Consider the following 23,815-nt stretch of genomic DNA (forward strand, 5'->3'; position numbering starts at 1 on the left):
AAGACAGATGCACCCCTATGTTTATCGCAGCACTATTTACAGTAGCCAAGAAATGGAAGCAACCTAAGTGTCTAATGTAGATGAATGGATAAAGAAGATTTGGTACATTTTGATTTGCAAATGGTTCTTTCTTTGTCCTTTCCTGGCCCTTGTGTGTTTTAAAAATATTATTCAGCCATAAGAAAACAAATCCTACCATTTGCAACAGCATGGATGGAGCTAGAGGATATAACACACACAAATCAGTGAAATAAGCTAGGCGAAAAAAGACAAGTATATCAAGTGATTTCACTCCTATGTGGAGTATAAGAACAAAGAAAAAAACTGAAGGAATAAAACAGTAGCAAACTCACAGAACCCAAGAATGGACTAACAGTTACCAAAGGGAAAGGGACTGGGATAGGTGGGAAGGGAGGGAGGGATAAGGGGAAAAAAGAGGCATCACAATTAGCACACAATAATGTGGGGGGAGCACGGGTTAGGTAGTACAACATAGAGAAGACAAGTTGTGATTCTATAGCATCTTACTATGTTGATGGACAGTGACTGTAAATGGGGTATGTGGTTGGGACTTTATAATAGGGAGAGTCTAGTAACCATAATGTTGCTCATGTAATTGTACATTAATGATACCAAAAAAAAAAGGTGTCAGCATCTTGGTACCACATGTGCTTATTGCAGTTGGGCTGCCCTTGCTTCTAAGTGTGGACAAACGTGGGGAGTGTGTGTGTGTGGGGAGGTGTTTACATACATGTAAGTATGCATATACATGTGCATACATACATCTATTTACAAGTTTTTCGTGCCTGCATCTTCAGGTCACCTCTTAGCACACCAAAGGTTTTTTTCTCCTTTTCTTGAATAATTTCCTCTGTCTTACTGAGAATCATGTTAAGCAAATACTGTCAGTATATTTACTTCATTTAATCCATATCCCATTGTTTAACCCATTCTCACTGCCACCTTTTTTACCTTGCTCACCTTCTGTTGGGCTGTCACCACTTGTGCTGGCCCCTTGATCTACCTCAATCTCTGGAACCTCTTATTCGGTGTGCTGAGCGTTGTGACATGTGGAGTGAATTATTAGGGAAAGGGGAATGGCAATATTGTGTGTGTGTGTGTGTGTGTGTGTGTGTGTGTGTGTGAGTGATTGAGACCTTTATGTATGATACAGATAGGCCAAGCATTAATTTTTTGTGATATTGTTTTACAGAAGGTTTTTCCTTTTTTAAAAAGATTTTCCCTATGCCACAGGAAATCCCAGTTTTCTATTTAGTTTTTAGTTGCACCAGAATCATTCTGTAAATTTGTTCTCCCCTTTATTCATTTATTCACCTCCTGAACAGCTTGTATCCAAAAATAAACATGCTGAATCGTGAAAGAGCATTTTTTACCGAGTTCTTTAACCATCTTTGTGTAAGGATATAATAACCATCATTAAGGTAGAGGTCTGTCTCTCTTTTGTGCTTTATACTTGGTCTCTTTATGTTCTTAATTTATCCTTCAATTAAAAAAATACTTCCATTCAAGTTTTTATATTTTTGGATATCAATATCATTGTCTGATCAGGAGAGAAAAAGCTGTCCATAGCAGTTGTTTGAACCATAACAGTTACTTGAAGAAAATTTAATATAAAGATTAACAAATTACAATTGCTAACTTTGTAAGAAGAATACATACTAAGGTATCATGCAGTAGTAACACATGCAAGTGGCCGCCACCCCTAAAGCTTTAGTTCTGCCTTTTAAGGTGAGAGACTGGATGGTACTGGTGTGTGAGGGGACATATTGAATGAAGTTTCTGGTAGAGTTGCGAAATTTTAAAGTGGGTCTAGCTGTTGCCATTGGGAAGGGTCTGCTTTCACTAGGTTAAAGGAGTGTTCCAAAGCCACGAGTGAGCCTGACTGGAACAGGATGCAGACAAGTCAAAAGGAAGTTCCAAGTCTTTTCCCCCACCCCAGCTCTCTACCCCGCTGTCCCTGAGCCTCCTGGCCTCCCTAGCCTCCCTTCTGTGTTCCCTTAGGGCAGAAACTCAACAAAGCAGCCGACTGGTTTGCAGTCCAACCTTCAGCCACATCTAGGAGGAGGGGTCTGGAACTGGGACCACAGCTTAATGCTGCATAGGCTACTCACTACCCCTTTGGTTACTCAGCATCCAGCCACACCACTCTCTGGAACTGCTGCTAAGACAACTGTCCCCCATCTAACAGGAAGCAGCTTTCCTTCCTACCATGTAATCTATTTTTGCCTTCTCTCCAAAATAAGGAGGTACAATGTTCTAACAGTCATTATATTCATCTCTGAGAGACTGGTGTCTGTCCAGTCATGAGCCTATATTAACTCCTGAAATTCATTCTCAGCCTTATTTGAATATCCTCTTACCTAAAAACTAAATGGTAAAGGATATCTCCCAGGGAAAGTTGTGGAAAATAAGAATGTGAAGGAGAAGAGAGAACAGTTAATACATAATATTTGCAGAAACACACCACATTTCTGCAACTTGTCACAAAAAGTCATAACCTTCCTTTGTTCATGACCCATTTATACTGTGTTTCCTTTGCCTTCAGCCAGGACCTTAGCAGTTGTTAGGTTCTTTACCTGGTTGAGGTGACCCAGACCTTCATCCTGAAGGGTCTGACTCCCCAGTGGATCTGCCCTTTTGTTTGTTTCGATTTTTTCCTTTTACTGAAGAACATGGACTTACTGAAGAGAGAGCCCACAGAATCCCTGGGATTCCAGATACACAACCTGCCACTGATGGGTGCAGTAAACCCATTACCCTTTGGTAATTGCAGCCTAGAATAACACCCTTGGCTTGTTGCTTCAGGCATAAATGTTCTTTTCATTTATCAAGCTAACTCTCTTTTTCAGCTACTTGTTCATTTGAAAATATTCTTAAGATTCTCAAGTAAGAATAAAACAATAGAAAAAAATCAATGAAACCAAGAGCTGGTTCATTGAGAAAATAAACAAAATAGATAAACCCCTACCAGACTTATTAAATTAAGAGAAAAAGAGAACCTACACACATCAACAGAATCAGAAATGAGAATGGAAAAATCACAACGGACCCCACAGAAACACAAAGAATCATTAGAGAATACTATGAAAATCTATATGCTAACAAGCTGGAAAACCTAGAAGAAATGGACAGCTTTCTAGAAAAATACAACCTTCCAAGACTGACCAAGGAAGAAACACAAAATCTAAACAGACCAATTACCAGCAACAAAATTGAAGCAGTAATCAAAAAACTACCAAGAGCAAAACCCCCGGGCCAAATGGTTTTACCAGACATACAGAATTTTATCAGACATACAGAGAAGACATAATACCCATTCTCCTTAAAGTTTTCTAAAAAATAGAAGAGGAGGGACTACTACCAGACTCATTCTATGAAGCCAGCATCACCCTAATACCAAAACCAGGCAACGACCGCACCAAAAAAGAAAATTACAGACCAATATCCCTGATGAACATAGATGCAAAAATACTCAACAAAATATTAGTAAACCGAATTCAAAAATACAAGAGGATCATACACCACAACTAAGCGGGATTCATCTCAGGGATGCAAGGATGGTACAACATTAAAAAATCCATCAACATCATCCACCATATAAACAAAGAGAAGGACAAAAATCACATAATCATCTTAATAGACGCTGAAAGTGCATTCGACAGAATTCAACCTCCATTCATGATAAAAACTCTCAACAAAATGGGTACAGAGGGCAAGTACATCAACATAATAAAGGCCATATATGACAAACCGACAACCAACATCATGCTTAACAGTGAGAAGCTGAAAGCTTTTCCTCTGAGACCGGGAACAGGACAGGGATGCCCACTCTCCCCACTGTTATTCAACATAGTACTGGAGGACCTAGCCATGGCAATTAGACAAAACAAAGAAATACAAGGAATCCAGATTGGTAAAGAAGAAGTCATACTCACTATTTGCAGATGACATGATACTGTACATAAAAAACCCTAAAGACGCTACTCAAAAACTACTAAAACTAATACCAGAATTGAGCAAAGCTGCAGGATACAAAATTAATACACAGAAATCTGTTGCTTTCCTATACACTAACAATGAACTAGCAGAAAGAGAAATCAGGAAAACAATGCTATTCACAATTGCATCAAAAAGAATAAAATACCTAGGAATAAACCTAACCAAGGAAGTGAAAGACCTATACCCTGAAAACTGCAAGACACTCTTAAGAGAAATTAAAGAGGACCCTCACAAATGGAAACTCATCCCATGCTCTTGGCTAGGAAAAATTAATATCGTCAAAATGGCCATCCTGCCTAAAGCAATCTACAGATTCAGTGCAATTCCTATCAAAATACCAACAGCATTCTTCAATGAACTGGAACAAATAGTTCAAAAATTCATATGGAACCACAAAAGACCCTGAATAGCCAAAGCAATCCTGAGAAGGAAGAATAAAGTGGGGGGATCTTGCTCCCCAACTTCAAGCTCTACTACAAAACCACAGTAATGAAGACAGTTTGGTACTGGCACAAGAACAGAGCCACAGACCAGTGGAACAGAATAGAGCCTCCAGACATTAACCCAAGCATATATGGTCAGTTAATATACGATAAAGGAGCCATGGACATACAATGGAGAAATGTCAGCCTCTTCAACAGCTGGTGTTGGCAAAACTGGACAGGTACATGTAAGAGATTGAAACTGGATCATTGTCTAACCCCATACACAAAAGTAAATTCAAAATGGATCAAAGACATGAATGTATGCCATGAAACCATAAAACTCTTAGAGAAAAACATAAGCAAAAATCTCTCGGACATAAACATGAGTGACTTCATGAACATATCTCCCTGGGCAAGGGAAACAAAAGCAAAAATGAGCAAGTGGGACTATATCAAGCTGAAAAGCTTCTGTACAGGAATGGACACCACCAATAGAACAAAAAGGCATCCTACAGTATGGGAGAATATATTCATAAATGACAGATCTGATAAAGGGTTGACATCCAAAATATATAAAGAGCTCATGCACCTCAACAAACAAAAAGCAAATAATCCAATTAAAAAATGGGTAGAGGAGCTGAACAAGACACTTCTCCAAAGAAGAAATTCAGATGGCCAACAGGCACATGAGAAGATGCTCTTCATTGCTAATCATCAGAGAAATGCAAATTAAAACCACAATGAGATATCATCTCACACCAGTAAGGATTGCCACCAACCGAAAGACAAACAACAACAAATGTTGGCAAGGTTGTGGAGAAAGGGGAACCCTCCTACACTGCTGGTGGGAATGTAAATTAGTTCAACCATTGTGCAAAGCAGTATGGAGGTTCCTCAAAAAGCTCAAAATAGAAATACCATTTGACCCAGGAATTCTACTTCTAGGAATTTACCCTAAGAATGCAGCAGCCCAGTTTGAAAAAGACAGATGCACCCCTGTGTTTATTGGAGCACTGTTTACAATAGCCAAGAAATGGAAGCAACCTAAGTGTCCATCAGTAGATGAATGGATAAAGAAGATGTGGTACATATACACAATGGAATAATATTCAGCCATAAGAAGAAAACAAATCCTACCATTTGCTACAGCATGGATGGAGCTAGAGGGTATTATGCTCAGTGAAATAAGCCAGGTGGAGAAAGACAAGTACCAAATGATTCCCCTTGTATGTGGAGTATAAGAACAAAGAAAAAAACTGAAGGAATATAACAGCTGTAGAAACACAGAACCCAAGAATGGACTAGCAGTTACCAAAGGGAAAGGGATTGGGGAGGATGACTGGGAAGGGAGGGATGAGGTTGGGGGAAGAAATGGGGCACTACGATTAGCATTGTATAATGTGAGGGGGTCATGGGGTTGGCTGTGCAACATAGAGAAGACAGGTAGTGATTCTACAGCATCTTACTATGCTGATGGACAGTGAGTGTAATGGGGTTTGTAGGGGGGACTTGGTGACGGGGGGAATCTAGTAAACATAATGTTCCTCATGTAATTGTAGTTTATTGATACGAAAAAAAAAAGCTCAAGTTACTGAGAACCAGCTGAGTATTAAGTTCGTCATAGGACTGGTATGATTGTTGTTGAGTATCTTAGTCTGAAATGTGTACAGACCTCTATCTTGTTCATTTCTTAAACTTGTCTGTGAGTATTGTCTATTGCAACCATGTGATGAATGAAACCAATCTCATTTCTGAAAGTCCTTGCTGTGAAAGCAAGAGCTATTTATTTTTTGAACAATACATGGGGAATAGATCCCTATATCCCTATTAAGAATTTATTAAGTAATTGTTAAGGTTTTTTTTCTTAAAACTTGAAACTGAAGTGTTATAGAAAGCATGCAAAATGTAAGTATAGCTACATAAATAGAAAGTATATGCACCCCTTAACACTCATTTCAAGATACAGAATGTTAGTAACACCCCAAGAAGGCCTTTTCCTGCCCCCACCTCATTACTGTTCTCCCAAAGCCAACCACTTGCTTAAGTGTTTTTTTTAAACCAGAGCCTTAGGCATTTTATTTTCTTCAACTTTGTTGAGATGTAATTGACATTGTGTGGGTTTTAATAACAGATGTCTTTTCCCTAGTTTAGACCCTCCTACATGGAATTGTACAAACAGGTGCTCTTATATTACAAAGGTCCACTTGAAGTTATCTATCCTATTGTGGGCAAGTCATTATGTAGAAAGGTATGCTTTTGTACCCTTGTTAAAGAAAGGGATTTAATTAGGAGAAAAAAGTCAATGTATCTCATTGTTAAAATGGTTAAAAGTTAGGCCATCTTTACTCTGGTTGGTATATTGAGTCATTAAAACATGTTTACAAGTGATTTTCAGTGGTTTGTTTAAGTATTTTAAAAATGAGTGAAAATAGAGTGTGACTGATATTTTTCAATTCCAAAAATAAGAATTTAGGAGAGAAAAAAATTAGCAGCAAGTAATCCCAGGGTATTAGTATCTTGGTTTTTGCTCACCTACTTACTAACACACTTTTTTCCTTCCAGAGTCTTTAAGACATGTATGCATTGCTCTGAATTAGTAGGAGGGCAGAAGGGATTTCCTTACAGCATTTTACTGAATGCCCTTAAGTGTAGTTATATCATTTCATTTGCTCTTACAGGTATTTCCCTGGAAATGGCAGCAGTGACGGTAAAGGAAGAATCAGAAGATCCTGATTACTATCAATATAACATTCAAGGTAATACTGTTTGATACAATATTTCTTGCCAAAACTTATTGGTGGTTAAAATTAGAATGTTGATCAGTTGCCTGCATTCCTTAAATACTGTTTTTATTGATTGTTCCTTAATTGGCATGTGTACTGAACAATTCACAGTGGAATAAAATACTTTAAATATGAGGCAATGAAATAAACTTAAAAGAGTCTACGGGGGAAGCATAAAATAACCATTATTATTCTTGAAAGGAAAGCAGAAGTTGTGCCACAATTTAGAATTTACTTCTAGTTTCTAGTGTTACTTGCAAGGCACGTGAGGTCTTCTGAACTTTTGATAGCTCTATTTGTGTAACAAAATAACTACATAAGAATTGTCAGTATCTTAAGTCTATGAAAGGTAAGGCATTAATAAGTTTTAGCTGTTTTATCATTTCGATCCATATCTTTTTGCTTGATTATAGGAAGGAATTCAAGGCTATAATTTCACAATGAAGTTTGCTTTTATGCATCAGTATGTTTTAGTTTAGAAGAATGTTTTCTATATTTTGTAGTAAGTTCAGTTTTTACAGATGCGTAAGTACATGAAAACATTTAAAGTATAAAATCTGATTAGTTTGTTTTATCTACATACCTTTAGCATCATCTCTGCAATCAAGATAATGAAATGTCCATAGCTCCCTAGTTTCCTTATGTCCTTTTGTAATTCACTGTCCATCCCAGCCAATCAGTGATCTGTTTTCTATCATTTTAGATTAGTTTCCGTTTTTTAGGAATTGATATAAATGGAGTCATCATAAAATATGTACTGTTTTCTTAGGGTTGGGATGCTGCAACTTTTTTCATTCCACATAATTGTTTTGAAATTCATCCAGAGTGTTGGATATATCAGTAACTAATTCCATCTTATTACTATTATTCCACTGTGTGGCTGAACCACAATTTGTTTATCCCTATGTCTACTGATGGGCATTTTGTTTTTTTCCATTTTGGAGTTATTAAAAATAAAGGTGAAAGGAAAGGAGCGACACATAGCAGCAATTCACCAGAGAGTTCCGCTTTATTAGGGAAAGGTGCTGGGTTATATAGGAAGGGGCATGAATTGATTGAGGTGTCACTTCTACGGGGCTGGTGGCTGTTGGCTAGGTGCTGGGATTGGGAGGGGGGCGAGAGGTGATTGGGATTCAGGTGGCGCCAGTGGGAACCGAGGACCCTGAAGAGAAGCCGGAAGTTTGCCATCTTACTGGTGGGGACCCTTCATTCCCCCCTTTCTCCTCTATGGGTTTGTGGACATTGCTTTCTCTCTGGCTGCTTCCTGCTGAACAGGGGCCGAGAAGGGAGTGAGAGCTGGAGGATTGGGAGGAAAGGGTTGATAGGACTCTCTATAGTAAGGATGAGTAGATGTGGACTTCTTCAGGTTTGGAAATCAATGAAGGTTCCCTGTAACCATAGGTTGGCCAAGAGGATATGGGTGTCAGGAGCCAGGCGTCTGCGGCCATTGTTTCTAGGAACAGTTTCCAGTGGAGAGAGAGGTCCATCTCAGCATGTGGTGAAGAGGTCACGTGAGGGTGAGGGATCTTCTGTGGCCAGAAGCTGGTAGTTCCTGAGTAAAAGCTGGTTGAAAGCTTGATTAGAGATTTTTTCCGACTTGGGATTTGATGAACTTTATTATACAGGGTAAGAAGAGACAGGTGAGAAGAATGATTATTATGGGGCCTGCAATGGGCCAGAGCCAGGTGAGGAGGGGGTTTGTTAGTATTGACGAGAATGGGTTGGAATTGGAAGCAGAGTGGAGACTAGAGGCAGGGTCAGTGAGTTTGGTGATGTCAGTTTCTACAATGCCGGATTCGTTGATGTAATAGCAGCACTCTTCCCAGAGGAAGACGCAGGTGCCGCCCTTCTCGGCTGTAAGCAGATCTAGGGCCCGCCGGTTTTGAAGGGTGACTTTAGCTAGAGAAGTGACCTGTCTTTGGAGAGAGGCTAGGGAATCGGCAGTGGATGTCAGGGCTTCCTCAAGTTTGGCGTTGAGATCTCTAACTGCCCATAGAGAGTGACCCAAGGCTTCTCCTGAAAACCCTGCCCCAATGGCTGAGGTGATCAAAGAGCTACTGACTATAAAGGGAAGGAAAGCAGCTCTTTTTGTGCGTGAGGGCAAGGGAGGTTGGAGCTCAAGATATTCTGCCATGCTGTAAAGTGTTAACTGTGGGATTAGGGTGACGAGAATGCAGGGTGTATCGGAGTTGAGAGGCAGTGAGTTGAAAAGACTGCCATTACACTAAAAGAAGTGTCCCGGTTGCAGAAAACTCTTAGAGCCGGAGGTAGGGGTGTAGATAGAGAGGCAGTGAAGTGCGCTGGAGGGGGGTGGAGTTGGGCCTACACAGTGGTGGATGGTGAGATTATCTGCGTATTCTGGTTCCCATAGGGGTATGCCTGCCAGGGGGCAGAGGGGTTGTCTTTCTGCATGGAAGGAGTAGTTGGAAATATTAAGGGGCACGGCGGCCAGCAGTGGGCGCTGTAGTGATGCACATAAGAAACAATTCACTGTGTTAAGGGTGTGGTTGAGAAAGATGGTGGTGTCTTGAATGAGCTGTTACGAAGAGTAGGAGAAATGAGTAGAGGGGTGGGGATAAGAAGATGAAGAGGTGCCGTCAAGAGTTTGGATAATGACTTTTTCGGAATGTCTGATACCTGATGCAACTTGAGAGATCTGGGAATGAGAGGGAACATACTTTTGAGAGATATGAAGGGTACCGTGGGGGGTCAAGGACCCCCCCATAGTAAACTGAGGCTGTGACTCTGGCAGCTCATCAAGAGTCCCAGGGATCTGGGATTGATAAGGAGAATGAGCCGTTGGGATATTTCATGAAACGGTTGGAGGAGTAATACTGTGGGTACTGGAAGTTACCCATGTAGTGAATGGCACAAGACCAGTAGGGACATCTCCTGTAGGTGTCTGGCCATCGCCTGCAATAGGCTTGTTTTTGGTCATAGAGGAAGCAGAGGTAGGGAGAATAAGGGTAGCTGCTAGTGAACGCTTCGGTGGAGGGAGGAAAGTGGAGGTATAAAGGCTCAGAGCAGCTTTTCAGAGGGCAGTCTGGTGTGGCAATGAGGGCAGTAACTTTTGTTTGATGCTGTGTGTAAGTCTGTCTGACTTTGAATCGCCATACAAAGGCTGGGGTGGCGGGGAAGACAATAAGAATGAGGCAAAAAGCAAGAGAGCAGTAAAAGAGGAAAAAGTCATGATTCGGGTATGGATGGCAAAGGGGGTGAATGGGATTTTGGAGGAAAGAGGACAGTAAGGTGAGGAGTCTGGAAGGAGGGAGAGTTTGTAAACTTTTGTAGGTTAAGAGATCTTTTAGGTGATGTGGGGACAGAATGGTAAGGGGCACCCTGAATGTCAGTTTATGAGCTTCTTTCTGCAAGAGCTGTCTAGCGGCTAATGCTTGTAGGCAGGGGGCCCATCCCTGAACTGTGGGGTCTAATTGCTTGGAGAGATAAGCTACTGGGGCAAAGGATGGGCCATAATATTGGCCTAGGACTCCTAGAGCTTGACTGGACCTCTCATGAATGTATAATGAGAAGGGCTTCGACAAATCAGGAAGATGGAGAGCTGGGGCTTCTACAAGGGCTTGACGGAGCTTAATGAAGGAGTGTCGGGGTGAGGAGGATAATGGTTTTTTAGGGGGGCTCTTGCTGAGGTCGTATAGGGGTCTTGCCAACAGGGAGCAGGGAGAAGTTAGGGATCTATGCTCTAAAATATCTAGCTAGGCTTAGAAAGGAAAGGATTTCTGTCTTGGTTTTGGGAATGGGCAGGTCAGAGAGGAGCTATTTTCTGTCTAAGGTAATGGACTTTCTTTGTTGAGATAGAAGGAATCTGAGGTAAGTGACAGAAGGGGAAGAGATTTGAGCTTTGACGGGGGATACTCGGTAACTTCTGGAAGCTAGAAGGTTAAGTAGGGAGGCAGTGTCAAGTTGAGACTGTTATCACGAGAGACTGCAGAGTAGAAGATTGTCTATGTATTATAAGGTGGACTTGGAGTGATCATGATGAAACTGTTTGAGGTCCTGAGCTAGGACCTGTCTAAAAGTATGGGGACTATCTCGGAAGCTTTGTGGCAAAACTGTCCAAGTGAGTTGTTTAGAATGTCTTGTGTATGGGTCCGTCCAGGTGAAGATGAAAAAATCATGGGAGCAGGGGTCTAGAGGGATAGAAAAATGGGTCTTTGAGATTTAGGACTGAGAAGTGGGATGCTGAGGCAGGGATCTGCGATAAAAGGCTGTATGGATTTAGAACTAAGGGATGGATAGGGACAATGGCTATGTTGATGAGGCGAAGGTCTTGGACAAGGCGGAAAGATCCGTTGGTTTTTTTAACAGCTAATATGGGGGTATTAAATGGGGAGTGAGTGGGTCTGCTTGAATGATGGGTTGGAGGCCTATGAGGGCTGAAGTGGTTAGGGGGTATTGGGCCTGACAGATATACTGAGAGGGGTCACGTAATTTGATAGAGGCAGGGGGACATAGGGCCACGGAGGGGCTTGTAATGTCCCAAACTTTGGGATTTACAGGGTGTATGAGGGCAGAACCGGAGCTTTCATTGGGTAGAGGGGGGTTGTCAGCTATGAGGGCCTTCAGAAAGGGAGTACTGGGGGCTGTGGGAGTGGATATAGTTATGGAAACGTGGAGGAGGGAAAGGATGTCTCGTCCTAGTAAAGGGATGGGACACTGGGGCATAACCAGGAAGGAGTGGGAGAAAGGTATGGGATTGTCTAGGATTGTGCATAAAAAAGGGGGGGGGTTTTAATGGGAAAATCTGTTTACCTCCTACCCCGACTATAGGAGTAATGGCTGGCGTGGTAGGGCCCCGGTATTCTCACAAGACTGAGAATGTGGCTCCTGTATCTAGGAGGAAGGAGATGGGGCGACCGTCTACTGTTAAAGTAACCCTGGGCTCCTGTTTGGTGATGGAAATGGTCGGGCGAGAAGCTCCTAGGCCCTGTCAATCTTCTGCCAGCCCCACTACGGCGGGCTTAGGATGGGGGTTGTTCGTCCAGCTTCCCCTTCGGGTGGTTGGGCAATTAGACCCCTAGTGGCCCTTTTTCTGGCATCTGGGGCATGGGGTGGTAGGAGATCTGGGGGAGGGGCACGCCCTTGACCAATGTCCCTCCTTTCCGCACTTGAAACAAGCTCCTGGGGGGGGCTTGTCTGTAGAGGGGCGCCCAGGTTGTGGTTTTATCAGCTGGGCCAACATCTGGAAATTGGCCTGATCAGCCTTTTGTTTACCGCATTCTTTCTCCTCCTTCCGGTTATGGAAGACTTTAAAGGCTACTGTTAGGATCTCAGTCTGTGGGGTAGCGGGGCCCTGTTCTAACTTTTTGAGTTTAGCTTTAATGTCGGGGTAGCTTTGAGCTAGGAAGTATGTCATAAGGACATGTCTTCCTTTAGGTGTTTCTGGGTCTAGGCTGGTATACTGTAATAGGGCTTGAGTGAGTCTAAGAACTCGGAGGGGTTTTCATCTCTCTTTTGAATTATGTCTTGGAGCTTTTGAAAATTGACTACTTTACGAGCTGCCTTTTTCAGACCTGCTATTAAGCAGGAGGCAAAAATATCTCGAGAGCAGAGACCCATGGCAGTGTTACAATCTCAGTGTGGGTCTTGTTCCGGGACAGCAGTGGGGCCAGGGGGATAGGTGGGGTCAGTCCTGTGGGTTTTGGTAGCGTGCGTTTGGGCGAAGTCTCAAACTCGTCTACGCTCTTCAGGGAGGAGAGTATTGGCCAGGAGCATGAAAATGTCATGATGTGTGAGGCTGTAAGACTGGAGGGTCCATTGAAACTCCCTGATGTATGTCGTGGGATCAGTGGAAAAGGAACTTAGGTGTTTCTCTAGTTGGGCTAAATCTCCTAAGGAGAAAGGGATGTGAACGCGCATGATGCCTTCGGATCTTGTTACTTCCCAGAGGGGGGCGATAATTTTGGGAGGCCCTCCGGACCGAGTCTGAGGGGGACTGAAGGGTTCTGGCTCAGTCTGTGGGGGAGTGACGTGGTCTAGCCATGCCTAGTCGAGCAGGTCCTGAAGTGCAGAAGGGGGGCAAAGAAAATAAAGATAGAATCAGACCCACGTGTTGCCAGCCTGCAGCCCAGCTGCTTTAGTTGGGCTTGAACTCATGACTCTGAGGTTAAGAGTCCCATGCTCTACTAACTGAGCTACAGCAGGGCTCTGGTTAATGGTTTATGGAATGCGTTGTTCTCTATTCCTGCCACATTGGGCATAGCTAGAAGCAGGGGCGGTGTTTCTACACATCTTTAAGGTCTCCCTATTTTCAGAGTGAGGAGTCTTGGCAAGATATGTTTTTGTGGACAGATAACTTCTAAGGACTGCACCGGTTGTTCTGTAGCTTGTGCCTTCCCATGCTGCGTTCAGACATGGGGGAAGGTGCTTTCCCATTCTTACTACAAACATGTGAGAAGACAAAGGCGGTCCCTAACAGGGGAGAAACAGGTGATGAGGGCAAAGACGGAGGAGGCCCCCGGTACCTAGTTAAAGGGGGGCTGAAAGGCTCAGGCTTAATCTGCAGGGAATGAAGGTGGAGGAGGTGAGATGGGGGAGGAGATGGTGGGGAAGGAAGGGAGAAGGGCTGTTGTAGGAGAAGAAGGGGAAGGGAGTGAACAGGAGGCTTCTGCGGGGGCGGCGCCCTGCAGGCTAGGAGAACTTGGGAGGGGGCGGGGGGGGGGGGGGGGGGGAGGAGGAGGCAGAAAGCTTCCATATAGGGAATCTCCTTCCATTTTTTCAGGCGCTGGCAGTAGTTAAAAAGATCGCGAGTGATGTTAGGATCAAGAGTTCCCCCTGCGGGCCATTGGTTGTTATTGTCTAGGGGGTATGTCGGCCTATCTTGGGAGCAATATTTATGGAGAAGTTTTGGTTTTATATCAGGCATCAGGGAGAGGATAGCCAGATGCTTAAGCAGGCATTCAAGAGGTGAACCTTCAGGGAGGGATGAGGAGGCTCCCATGGCTAAAGGACAGAGAAAGAGACAAACAGGGGAAGACGAACAGAGATCCTCGGACTGGAAGCAGACCGCAAGGAGACAAAGGGCATCCCCAATTATCCTTGGTGGTCTGCAGAAACTCGTATACGAGTCAGAATTTCTTAGGAAGTGTGGGTCGTCACCCAGACTTCCCTAAGAAGGCAGAGTGCCGGAGTCACGAGGTACCTAGCGCTAGGCGTTTTCGGCGGACGGAGCAGAAGAAGGTGGGGGGGAAAAGGGAGCGTTCTCATTTACAAAGGAGTCACCTTGTTTATGGCTGTTGGAGGGGCGTGCCTGAGAGTCGGCTGCAGCCGTGAAGGCCTGAGGCGGGGATTTATGACTGTCGGAAGAGGGGCCTGAGCGTCTGCCGCAGTCGTAAGGGCTTGAGGCGGGGATTTATGGCTGTTGGAGGAGGGGCCTGAGGGTCCGCCGCAGCCGTGAAGGCCTGAGGCGGGGAGAGTTCCCTCCTCATCCCCGAGCGTCAGGGCCTTGCCGGACGATCATGGTCAATGGCACTGCAATAGCTCGGGGAAGAGTGGCCCACCCCGGGGAAATTTTGCTTAAAAACTTTAAGCACTGATGGAAGGGACGGTGAATGCGTTTATGACTGTTGGAGGAGGGGCCTGAGTGTCCGCCGCAGCCGTAAAGGCTTGAGGTGGGGATTTATGGCTGTTGGAGGAGGGGCCTGAGGGTCCGCCGCAGCCGTGAAGGCCTGAGGCGGGGAGCGTTCCCTCCTCATCCCCGAGCGTCAGGGCCTTGCCGGATGATCACGGTCAATGGCACTGCTATAGCTCGGGGAAGAGTGGCCCACTCCGGGGGGGAAAACTTACCTAAAGGCCAGAGAGGAGTGGTGAGTGTGATGAGCCAGCGCCGGAAAAAGAGGACGAGGGCAAGCTGCTGCTGGTGTCGGGGGGGAAGACGGGGCCCAGTTGGGGTGTCCCGTCTCCCAGGTTTTGGCACCAATGAAAGGAAAGGAGCGACACATAGCAGCAATTCACCGGAAAGTTCCGCTTTATTAGGGAAAGGTGCTGGGTTATATAGGAAGGGGCATGAATTGATTGAGGTGTCACTTCTACGGGGCTGTTGGCTGTTGGCTAGGTGCTGGGATTGGGAGGGGGTGCGAGAGGTGATTGGGCTTCAGGTGGCGCCGGCGGGAACTGAGGACCCCCACCACCACCACCACCAAGAGAAGCCGGAAGTTTGCCATCTTACTGGTGGGGACCCTTCAAAATGTGCTATGGATTTTTGTGTGCAAATGTTTGTGTGGAAATACGCTTTCATTTGTCTTGAGTAGATACCTAGAAATGGAATAGCTGGGACATATGGTAGGTATATAACTTTTTAAGAAACTGCCAGACTTTTCCAGAGTGCTTGTACAGTTTTACATTTCCATCAGCAGTGTCTGATAGCTCCTCCTTGGCCCACATCCTGGCCAACAGTTGTATGATCAGTCTTACTCCTTTTGGCCACTTTTGTGGGTGTCTTGTTATATCTTATTTTGGTTTTAATTTGCATTTGTCTTACAGGTTTAGTTCATTTAAAAAGATAAGCTATTACCAACTGTGGAGCATTACAAAACTATTACAAATAAATTTATTCTGGTCTGTAATCATGAGTATCAGTATATATACATTAAACTCAGTGAATTTCATGAATCTTATCAGTTTTGAACATTTTATTGCTTGTTAGTAATTAGTAATAGTGATTAGTAATCACATGGCTAAAGGTTGAGTTAATTATGAGGATTTTTAATTAAAAAGTTAAAGATCTGGAAAATACTTTAACCTTTATAGCAGTTATTGGTACTTTACTAATATATGTGCATAAATTTAATAATGTTGAAAAAAATACTCTTTTTACGCAGATTATGTTCAGTTTTTAAAGAGTCTGCCTCTATTTTAGTTGTTTTTTTTAAGCATTTCTGATATTAGACGTGAGTATAGAAGCCTTTTTGTCTCCTTTTGAGGTTGAGAATGAGTGATTTAAGGTGATACCTGAGTAATAAGAGTTGGAAATCAGATGTTTGTAGAGGGAAAGATGGCTTGAAATAATATCTTAAGTGCAATTGTAGAAGGTAGAAGCCAGATAATGAGTTTTGTATCTAGCAAGCTGACTGTGGTCCATGCAGTCTCAATATTTTTCTTAGTAATTGTGTTTTGACAATTCTTTATATATTCTGAGTAAAAGTCATTTGATATGATTTGCAAGTTGTTTAATTTGATGAAGTTCAGTTTCTTGATTTTTTTTTTCCTTGTACAGATTGTACGTAAGTACTGGAGCTAAGAACCCTTTACCCTCACCCTAAGTCACAAAGATTTTCTTGTGTTTCATAAAAATTTATGGATTTTATATTTTATATGAAAATATTTTACATAAAAAGTTTATATTTAACTGATCAATTTAGACCTAATTTTTGCATATAAGATATTTATTTTAAACTCATACATGTGGATATCCAGTTTTTCCAGCATTTGTTGGAAAGACTTTTTCTCTTGTATAACCCTTTACATCTCTGTTAATTTCTGCAGTATATGCGTTCTGTTGTACTGATTTCTGCCAATCCTTTTGCCAACATTATACATTTTCTTATGTATGATAGTTTATAGTAAGTCTCGAAATAAGATTGTGAGAGGCCTCCAGAATTGTTCTGCAGAATTAATTATTTTGTCTCTTTTAGCTTCTTTATCTTTTCATACAAATTTTAAAAACCAGCTTGATTTGGTCAAAAAACCCTGTGGGGATTTTATTTTGATGGAGATGCTGACTTGACAGTCTAATTTAGGTTGACTATCTCAATCAATATTCAATCTTCTGATTCATGAGCATGGCTTGTATAACACCTCTAGCTCCTCTGATATTTCTTTCATCAGTACTTTGTTTCCAGTATAGGGATCTTGGATGTACATATTTTGTGAGATTCATATCTAAGTATTTAATGTCTTTTGGTGTTAACTATAAATGGTACCGTTCTACATTTCTGCTTCCAACTATTTATTGCTACTGTATAAAACTACATTTGATTTTGAAATTGATTCTTAGGTGTTGTATTTTTTAACCTAGTGAAAATACACTTACAAGTTGTATCAACTTTTTAGTAAAATCTTTGGGATTTCTAAACAGGCAATGTTCTTCCCTTTTCCTCTTGTGTAAATTGCATTGGCCTAGGCCTCTAGTGTTAACGTGAGTAGGAGTAGTGAGAGCAGACATCCCTATCCTGTTCATGATTTTAGGACATCTTTCAGTATGATAGCTGTGGGTTTTTGTAGATTTCCTCCATCACTTTTAGGAAATGTACTTGTGTTCAGAGTTTGCAAAGAGTTTTTATACAAAAAGTTTTCCTACCGCAAAAAGTTGGATGTTGAGTTTTGTGAAAGGTCTTTTCTGTGTCTATTGAGATGATTATATGGTTTTGTTTAGTCTGTTAAAATGGTGATTGATAACAGTTATTTTTCCTCAAAGATCTGGCTTTTATTTTCAGTGATTGTTTTACTCCTGTGTTTGTTTCTTTCTGCTTGTTTTTATTTTAATTTTTTAATTGTATGTTTCTTAAGATGGAAGCCTAAGTCATTGATCTGAGATCTTTTCTAAATGCTTAAGCCTTAGTTTACCTGCACCCCACAAACCTTGATTTGTATTTTTTTCCCTTGTGATTTCCTGTTTGTCCTCTGGTTTATGTAAATGTGTGTGGTTTTAATTTCCGTTTACTTTGTTGTCTTTCCACATATCTTCCTGTTACTGATTTTCAGTGTATTTCCATTATGGTTGGAGAACTAACTTTGTATAATTTCAGTTATTTTAACTTTGTTAGGGTTGGTTGATAGTCATTTAGGTCTGCTATATCCTTACTGTTATTTCTGTCTACTTGTTCTGCTAACTATAAGAGTATTGAAATCTCCAACTGTCTTTCTGGATTTGTCTGTTCTCCTTTCAGTCTGTCAACTGTCAATATCCCAGAAGCTTCTTTCCTTGTGCTCCTTTCCAGAACTCCCTTCTGGTGGTAACCCTTGTTCTGATGTAACAACCTAGGTCACTTTTGTCTGTTTTGCATAATGGCATCCTTTTAGCATGTACTCTTTTGTTTCAGGCTTATTTTGTAAAACACAGTTCGTGACACATACCAGTGGGTGTATTTATAGATCATTTACCTGCATTGCTATATTGTATTTCTAAAATACTTTAAAATGTGATGTTTTAACCTAAAAACATAATGTACATCTTTATTATTTTGTTGTTCCCTTTCTTCTCCCATGTTAAATATGTAATTGACACTCTACTTTGGGCTCTCCCAAATTCCCACTTTTTTCTCTATTCCTCTGAGTTCACTATTCTCTTGAATTCAGGGTCATCCTTCCTGATAATGATTCTATACTTTCAGGCATATATATTCCCACCAAAGTGTCTGTGTATGTATATCCATGTACATTTTATTTTTTTATTTTATTATTAAAGTGTCACTGATACACAATCTTATAAAGGTTTCACATGAACAACATTGTGGTTTTAGCATTCACCCATACTTCCAAGTCCTCATCCCCCCATTGCAGTTACTGTCCGTCAGCTTAGTAAGACCATGTACATACATTTTATGTGTAGTATTTTGTCAGTTTTTGGGCTTGACACACATGGCATTATACTATATATTTTGGTGTGTACATGTTCTTGTGTGACCTCACTCAGTATATGTTTTCAAGATGTACCTATTTTGTCACATGTCAGTTTAATACTATTGTGGTAGTTACAGTGTGTGATTGTACTGTAGTTCATTTGTTCATTCTGATACATAAGGACATTTTTGTTTTCTTCCAAAACTTGGTATTTCAAAATTGACAAGGTCATATCTGTGCACTTGTCAGTCTACCCCAAAGTTAGTGGTACTCAGATGTGAGCATTAGAAACTTTTGGAATTTCACAATGACCGATAGCCACTGCTAGCCTTTTGAGTGTGAGGGTGAAGTATGCTGCCCTATAATGAGGAATAAAATCCACATATGTGCTGTTAAGACGTATATAGTTAAAATCAACCAAAGGTAATTTGTATAGTGATCTGTGAAGGTATGCTGAGCAAATAATAACCAAAAGAAACCAAGCAGTATTAATTTGAGGCAAAAAAAAAAAAAAAAAGTAAAATAGGTGTAGAGTAAGACTACATATATAGTAATAAGTCACCAAATTGATATAGCAGTCATTAATTTGTATATACTTAACAAAAGAGCCTCAAAATTACAGTAGAAATAAATAAACACGACTGTTAAGTTAGAAATGTAAGGCCATGTGAGGGATTTTAACAAGTAACTACCAATAATGCATCTTACTGATAAATACTCAGAGATGATAAATAGAATATTTAACTCTATATTTTAGAAACATAAACTAATTGATGTGTATATTCAGAACTTTGCACTCAGGAACTTACTGTTTTTTTTACAGAGTGGATCTCTTACACAAATTGACTTTATACTTGCTCACAGACAACATCAAAATACTCTCAGCTAAGTTAGAAATCAATAGTAAGCAGGTTATTTAAAATAAATATCTTAGACAGTGGGAATCCTAAAAAGTAGACTGTGTCTTAAAGAAGACCTCACTGAAAAAAAGTTACAAGAGAACAATATTGAGAATATCACATAACTGAACTTGGGAACAACAGCTCAAGCAGTACTTAGAAGCCAGTTAATAGCCTTAAGTATCATTTAATTAGTATTTTTCTGTATATTTTTACCCAGGACCACAGGTCTTAGGAAGCAGTAAAAATGGCCTTTGAATTCAGGTCTCTCTTCATTCAGCATCTTGCTCTGAATTGAGATTCCACATGCAAAGAATTTTTGTATTTTCTATGAAGTTTTCTTCTATGATGTGTGCTTTGCTTATTAAATGTTCAATGACTGTGAAATTTCTCATGTATTAGCTATACCTTTCAAAAGTCTTGGGTTGTTTTCTAAATAATATTCAGAGATAGTGAAGTGGTTTGTATTCATATAAATGCAAGAACATGGTGTTATGTTAAATTGCCATTGAAAACACAATGTTCTGTTCCCTTTTTAAAAATAATTATTACTCTCACCACTTAAAAGTTTGATACTATGTATACATGTGTTGGAATCTCTGTAGCATTTTGTGGAGGTTTAATTAACCCAAAATACTTTGTATTTCGTAATTAGAGCCATGTGAAGTTACTAAACACTGCTTGTGGGTCTACAGGAAAACAGGATTCTGAAGTAATAGCCTAGTTTGTTGTATTTCTATTTCAATGGAGATTCAAGTTTATTGAGAGTCTATTCAGTATGTAATTTTGGAGAGTCTTAAGGATTCTGTATTTTTCTTCAATATGACAAAAGATTAAGCAAGTATTTGTCAAGGAAGGAACAAATATACATTGTAAGATGAACTTGCAGTTCCAATCTTTATGAAGTAAAAGTTGCAGTTTGCTGTTAATGAACTTTTTACTGTTTAGGAAAATTCATATCCACCATTTTAGACATCATTCCCATTCAATCTCATGTCTAGTCATTTTTAAAGTTTGTTTTGACTGTATGAATTATATGAGTACAATTTTTCCATTCACTAAGACCATAAACTGACACCACTCATTTTGTCTTTTTCTTTTTTAATTTTGCCTTTTTTTCTCCATGAAAAGGCTGTATTATTCCATCTCTCTCACCCAAATTTGCTTTTAATAAAGTGACCCAAAATATGTCTTTGGAATTACTTTTGAAGTGTTATCTTTGTATTCCAAAGCAGGCCCTTCTGAAACTGATGATGTTGATGACAAACTCCCCCTTTCGAAGTCTTTGCAAGGTATAACCTTTTCACTTCCATTTTCCCACCTGCTGGTCTTATGTAATGTTTATATTGGACAGACTGTATTTTAGTATTTATATCTGTATTATTACTTTTCTAAATGGAAAAGGAAAAAAATGTATTGGCCTTTTTTTTTTTTAAACATATAAATGAACTTCACAAGCAACAATTTTTCAAAATCAATTTTCCCTTTTGTGAATCTAGTAATGAATCTCGAAATGGGTACATGACACACTTTCATATTTAAGGTAAAGTACACATTTATACCTTATATCAGAATAGTCAGAAATAAGGTTTTTATTGTATAGTTAGTAATGTAAATATCGATAAGGTCATGTTGATAGTTTTTAGAAAGACTGTAAAATATCAGCTGTAAATCCCTAAGTTTATTAACTGAATATCTTTTCAGGAATTTTTGTATAGTGTTCCCTAACTTGATGACCATAGGCTATTTGTTTATTATGGCTTTTAGTTCTATCTGTTCTGGCTTTGAAAGCATAAGATTAATTTTCTTCAGCTTTACTTTTAATAAAAAAATGTAATGGTGTATTTCAGATTTTAAAAGAATAAAAGAGACACATGGAATCATTGTTTATGTGCACTCTTGTAATATTATGAAGGATGGAACAGCCACCCTGACTGTTGCTGTCTTTATCCAGTCTTTCCTTTTTAAGTACTAGCCTCTTCGTTATCTGTCATTCCTTTGTTTTCTTTGACATTACAGTCAAAGAACCTAATGCTCCATAAATTGAAATGTTAGCTTAAAAAAAGGAGGGCAAGGAACTGTGTGTTTAGAAAGCATAATTTAAAAGTTAATTAAGGAATGATAAGTGGCTCTAGATTTATAGATTTACCTAGCATTTTGAGCTCAGGTGAGTTTTTCATACTATGAAGTAAGTGGAAAAGAATGCAGGATAATTAATGGCATCACTAGACATTGAAAACCAAAAATATTTGACCTTAGTATGGCACTTTAAATTCAAAGGTACTAGACACCAAATGATGGGTTTTGAAACTGTAATCAATATGCTTTAAAAATAAATAATTTAAAATCTGTGTCTAGGGGTTGTACTTTTAGTATATAGCTTCTAAATTTAGTTACCAGTAGATGACAAAATAGACTCGATTTTACTTTCCCTCCCCATGTATGTTTTATTCTTACACATAGGTAATACTTTATTTATGCACAAAGGCAGTGATTTTCAACTTTTCTGTTAGTGACTCAGATATGTAAGCACAGAGGATGAATATTCTTGGAACAGTTTGGGCACTTATTCCGAAATGGCTCTCTAATTAATGTCTTAGATTACTTCTTTCCTGTTCGTGAGTAAAACGTCTGCTCTAGTAGGCTGAGCCTGTTTACGTGTGACTGCCTAACCTGATACGTTGCTTTATGTTCCAGTTTTTAGAAGCAGGCAGATTATATTACCTGAATTAAAATGCTTTTGAGACTAAAGGTAGTATCTTAAATTTTAACTTCCGAGTTTCCTTTGAGTGTAACTTTGATGAAATAATGGGGATTGAGTTTCCATAGCTTCCACCATAGTGAAAATGGAAAGCAGGAAACATTTCACAGCAAAACCTGAACTTGTCTATCGTTTTTGTGTGTGCGTCATTGACAGATGAGCATGGTACTTAGAAACATCATCCAACATCTATCAGTAATTACATTGTGTAGTTATAGTAACTAACATTAAATCCCCAAACCTACTTAGGTTTAAATCAATTTTTGAACTTTCAAATAGGTATTTATGTTTTTCTGAATTAGATCACATTGTTGAAATTAATTGCTGTGGAGTTACTCAGTTTGTATATGTTGTATTATAAGTCTTAAAACTGTTTGCATTGTTACCTAGTTTCTCTTCTTTCAATGTAAGTTTTTATTGGTTTATTATATGTGGTTTATTTTCTTTTTAGGAAGCCATCATTCTTCAGAGGGCAATGAAGGAACTGAAATGGAAGTACCAGCAGAAGGTTAGAAATAAAGGGATTTACATTTTGCTGTACTTGTATTAATGTTGGCTCTATATTAGAGAAACATCCTTAAAAGACCTTATTTGGAGATAAAAAGATGATTGTTTTGGTATGTCTTCTTAGCCAACAGGTTTTTTTTTTTTATTCCTAAGATGTAATATAACTTTTTTACTGTACTGAATAATAAAGCATATGGGGATGAAAACTTTTAAGTGGTAAGTAAAACTCTTCATGATGCAGAATGCCTTTTGTTTTCCTGGTCATCTTGTGCCATATTTAAAGACTTTTAAGTATGGCTTCAGTATTTTAGGATTAAAATTATTACTAGCTCTGTTCGTATTTTATTTTTGAACATACTGTTTAATGGTACCATTTTTTACAATAGGGCAGTATATTCTACATAAGAGTAATAAAGGTGAGATTTCCCTCTCTGCTTATTTTTATAACCACAGTTACCCCATATACTGCTTGTCTGTTTACCAGCCATCCTCCTTTGATTTTAGGATGTAATGAATATTTAACTGTGGTACAGCTTTTTTAGTTATTGGAATCTTGAGTTAAACTGTTCACCATGCAAAATGGCTTCCTATTTCTGAGCAGTTGCTATAGTTCCAGGAGCGTTTTTGTAGAATTCTCCCAAGGAAAGTGACTGGTAAGGTAACAGCCTTGTATTAGAATTCTCTCTCTCATAAACTGCTCATGTTGTGCCTTATTTTTCTAGACTAAAAAAGGGAGTCCATTCTGTAAATTTTTATTCCTTATATTTGCTTTTTAACTTTAGTTTTAAAAATAATTAACTTGATCTTTACCCTCTGAGTGGAGGGAGATCTTAACCTGTAATG

The 23,815-nt window shown here is 39.9% G+C and overlaps 1 protein-coding gene across 7 annotated transcripts in view; it reads left to right on the forward strand.

Annotated features, from left to right (window-relative positions):
• Positions 1–23,815, forward strand: part of GTF2I (general transcription factor IIi) — a 113,643-nt gene that overhangs the window by 43,712 nt on the left and 46,116 nt on the right. For 3 of the 7 annotated variants that reach the window (XM_073215211.1, XM_017649872.3, XM_073215208.1), the window contains 3 exons: positions 7,124–7,201; positions 20,937–20,996; positions 22,917–22,973. In XM_073215211.1, coding sequence (XP_073071312.1) covers positions 7,124–7,201; positions 20,937–20,996; positions 22,917–22,973 — 195 coding nt within the window. The remainder of the gene's footprint in view (positions 1–7,123; positions 7,202–20,936; positions 20,997–22,916; positions 22,974–23,815) is intronic. The other 4 variants (XM_073215206.1, XM_073215209.1, XM_073215207.1 and 1 more) reach the window with 2 other exon arrangements.

Source organism: Manis javanica, chromosome 10, assembly GCF_040802235.1.
Source record: "Manis javanica isolate MJ-LG chromosome 10, MJ_LKY, whole genome shotgun sequence".
Taxonomy (NCBI): domain Eukaryota; kingdom Metazoa; phylum Chordata; class Mammalia; order Pholidota; family Manidae; genus Manis; species Manis javanica.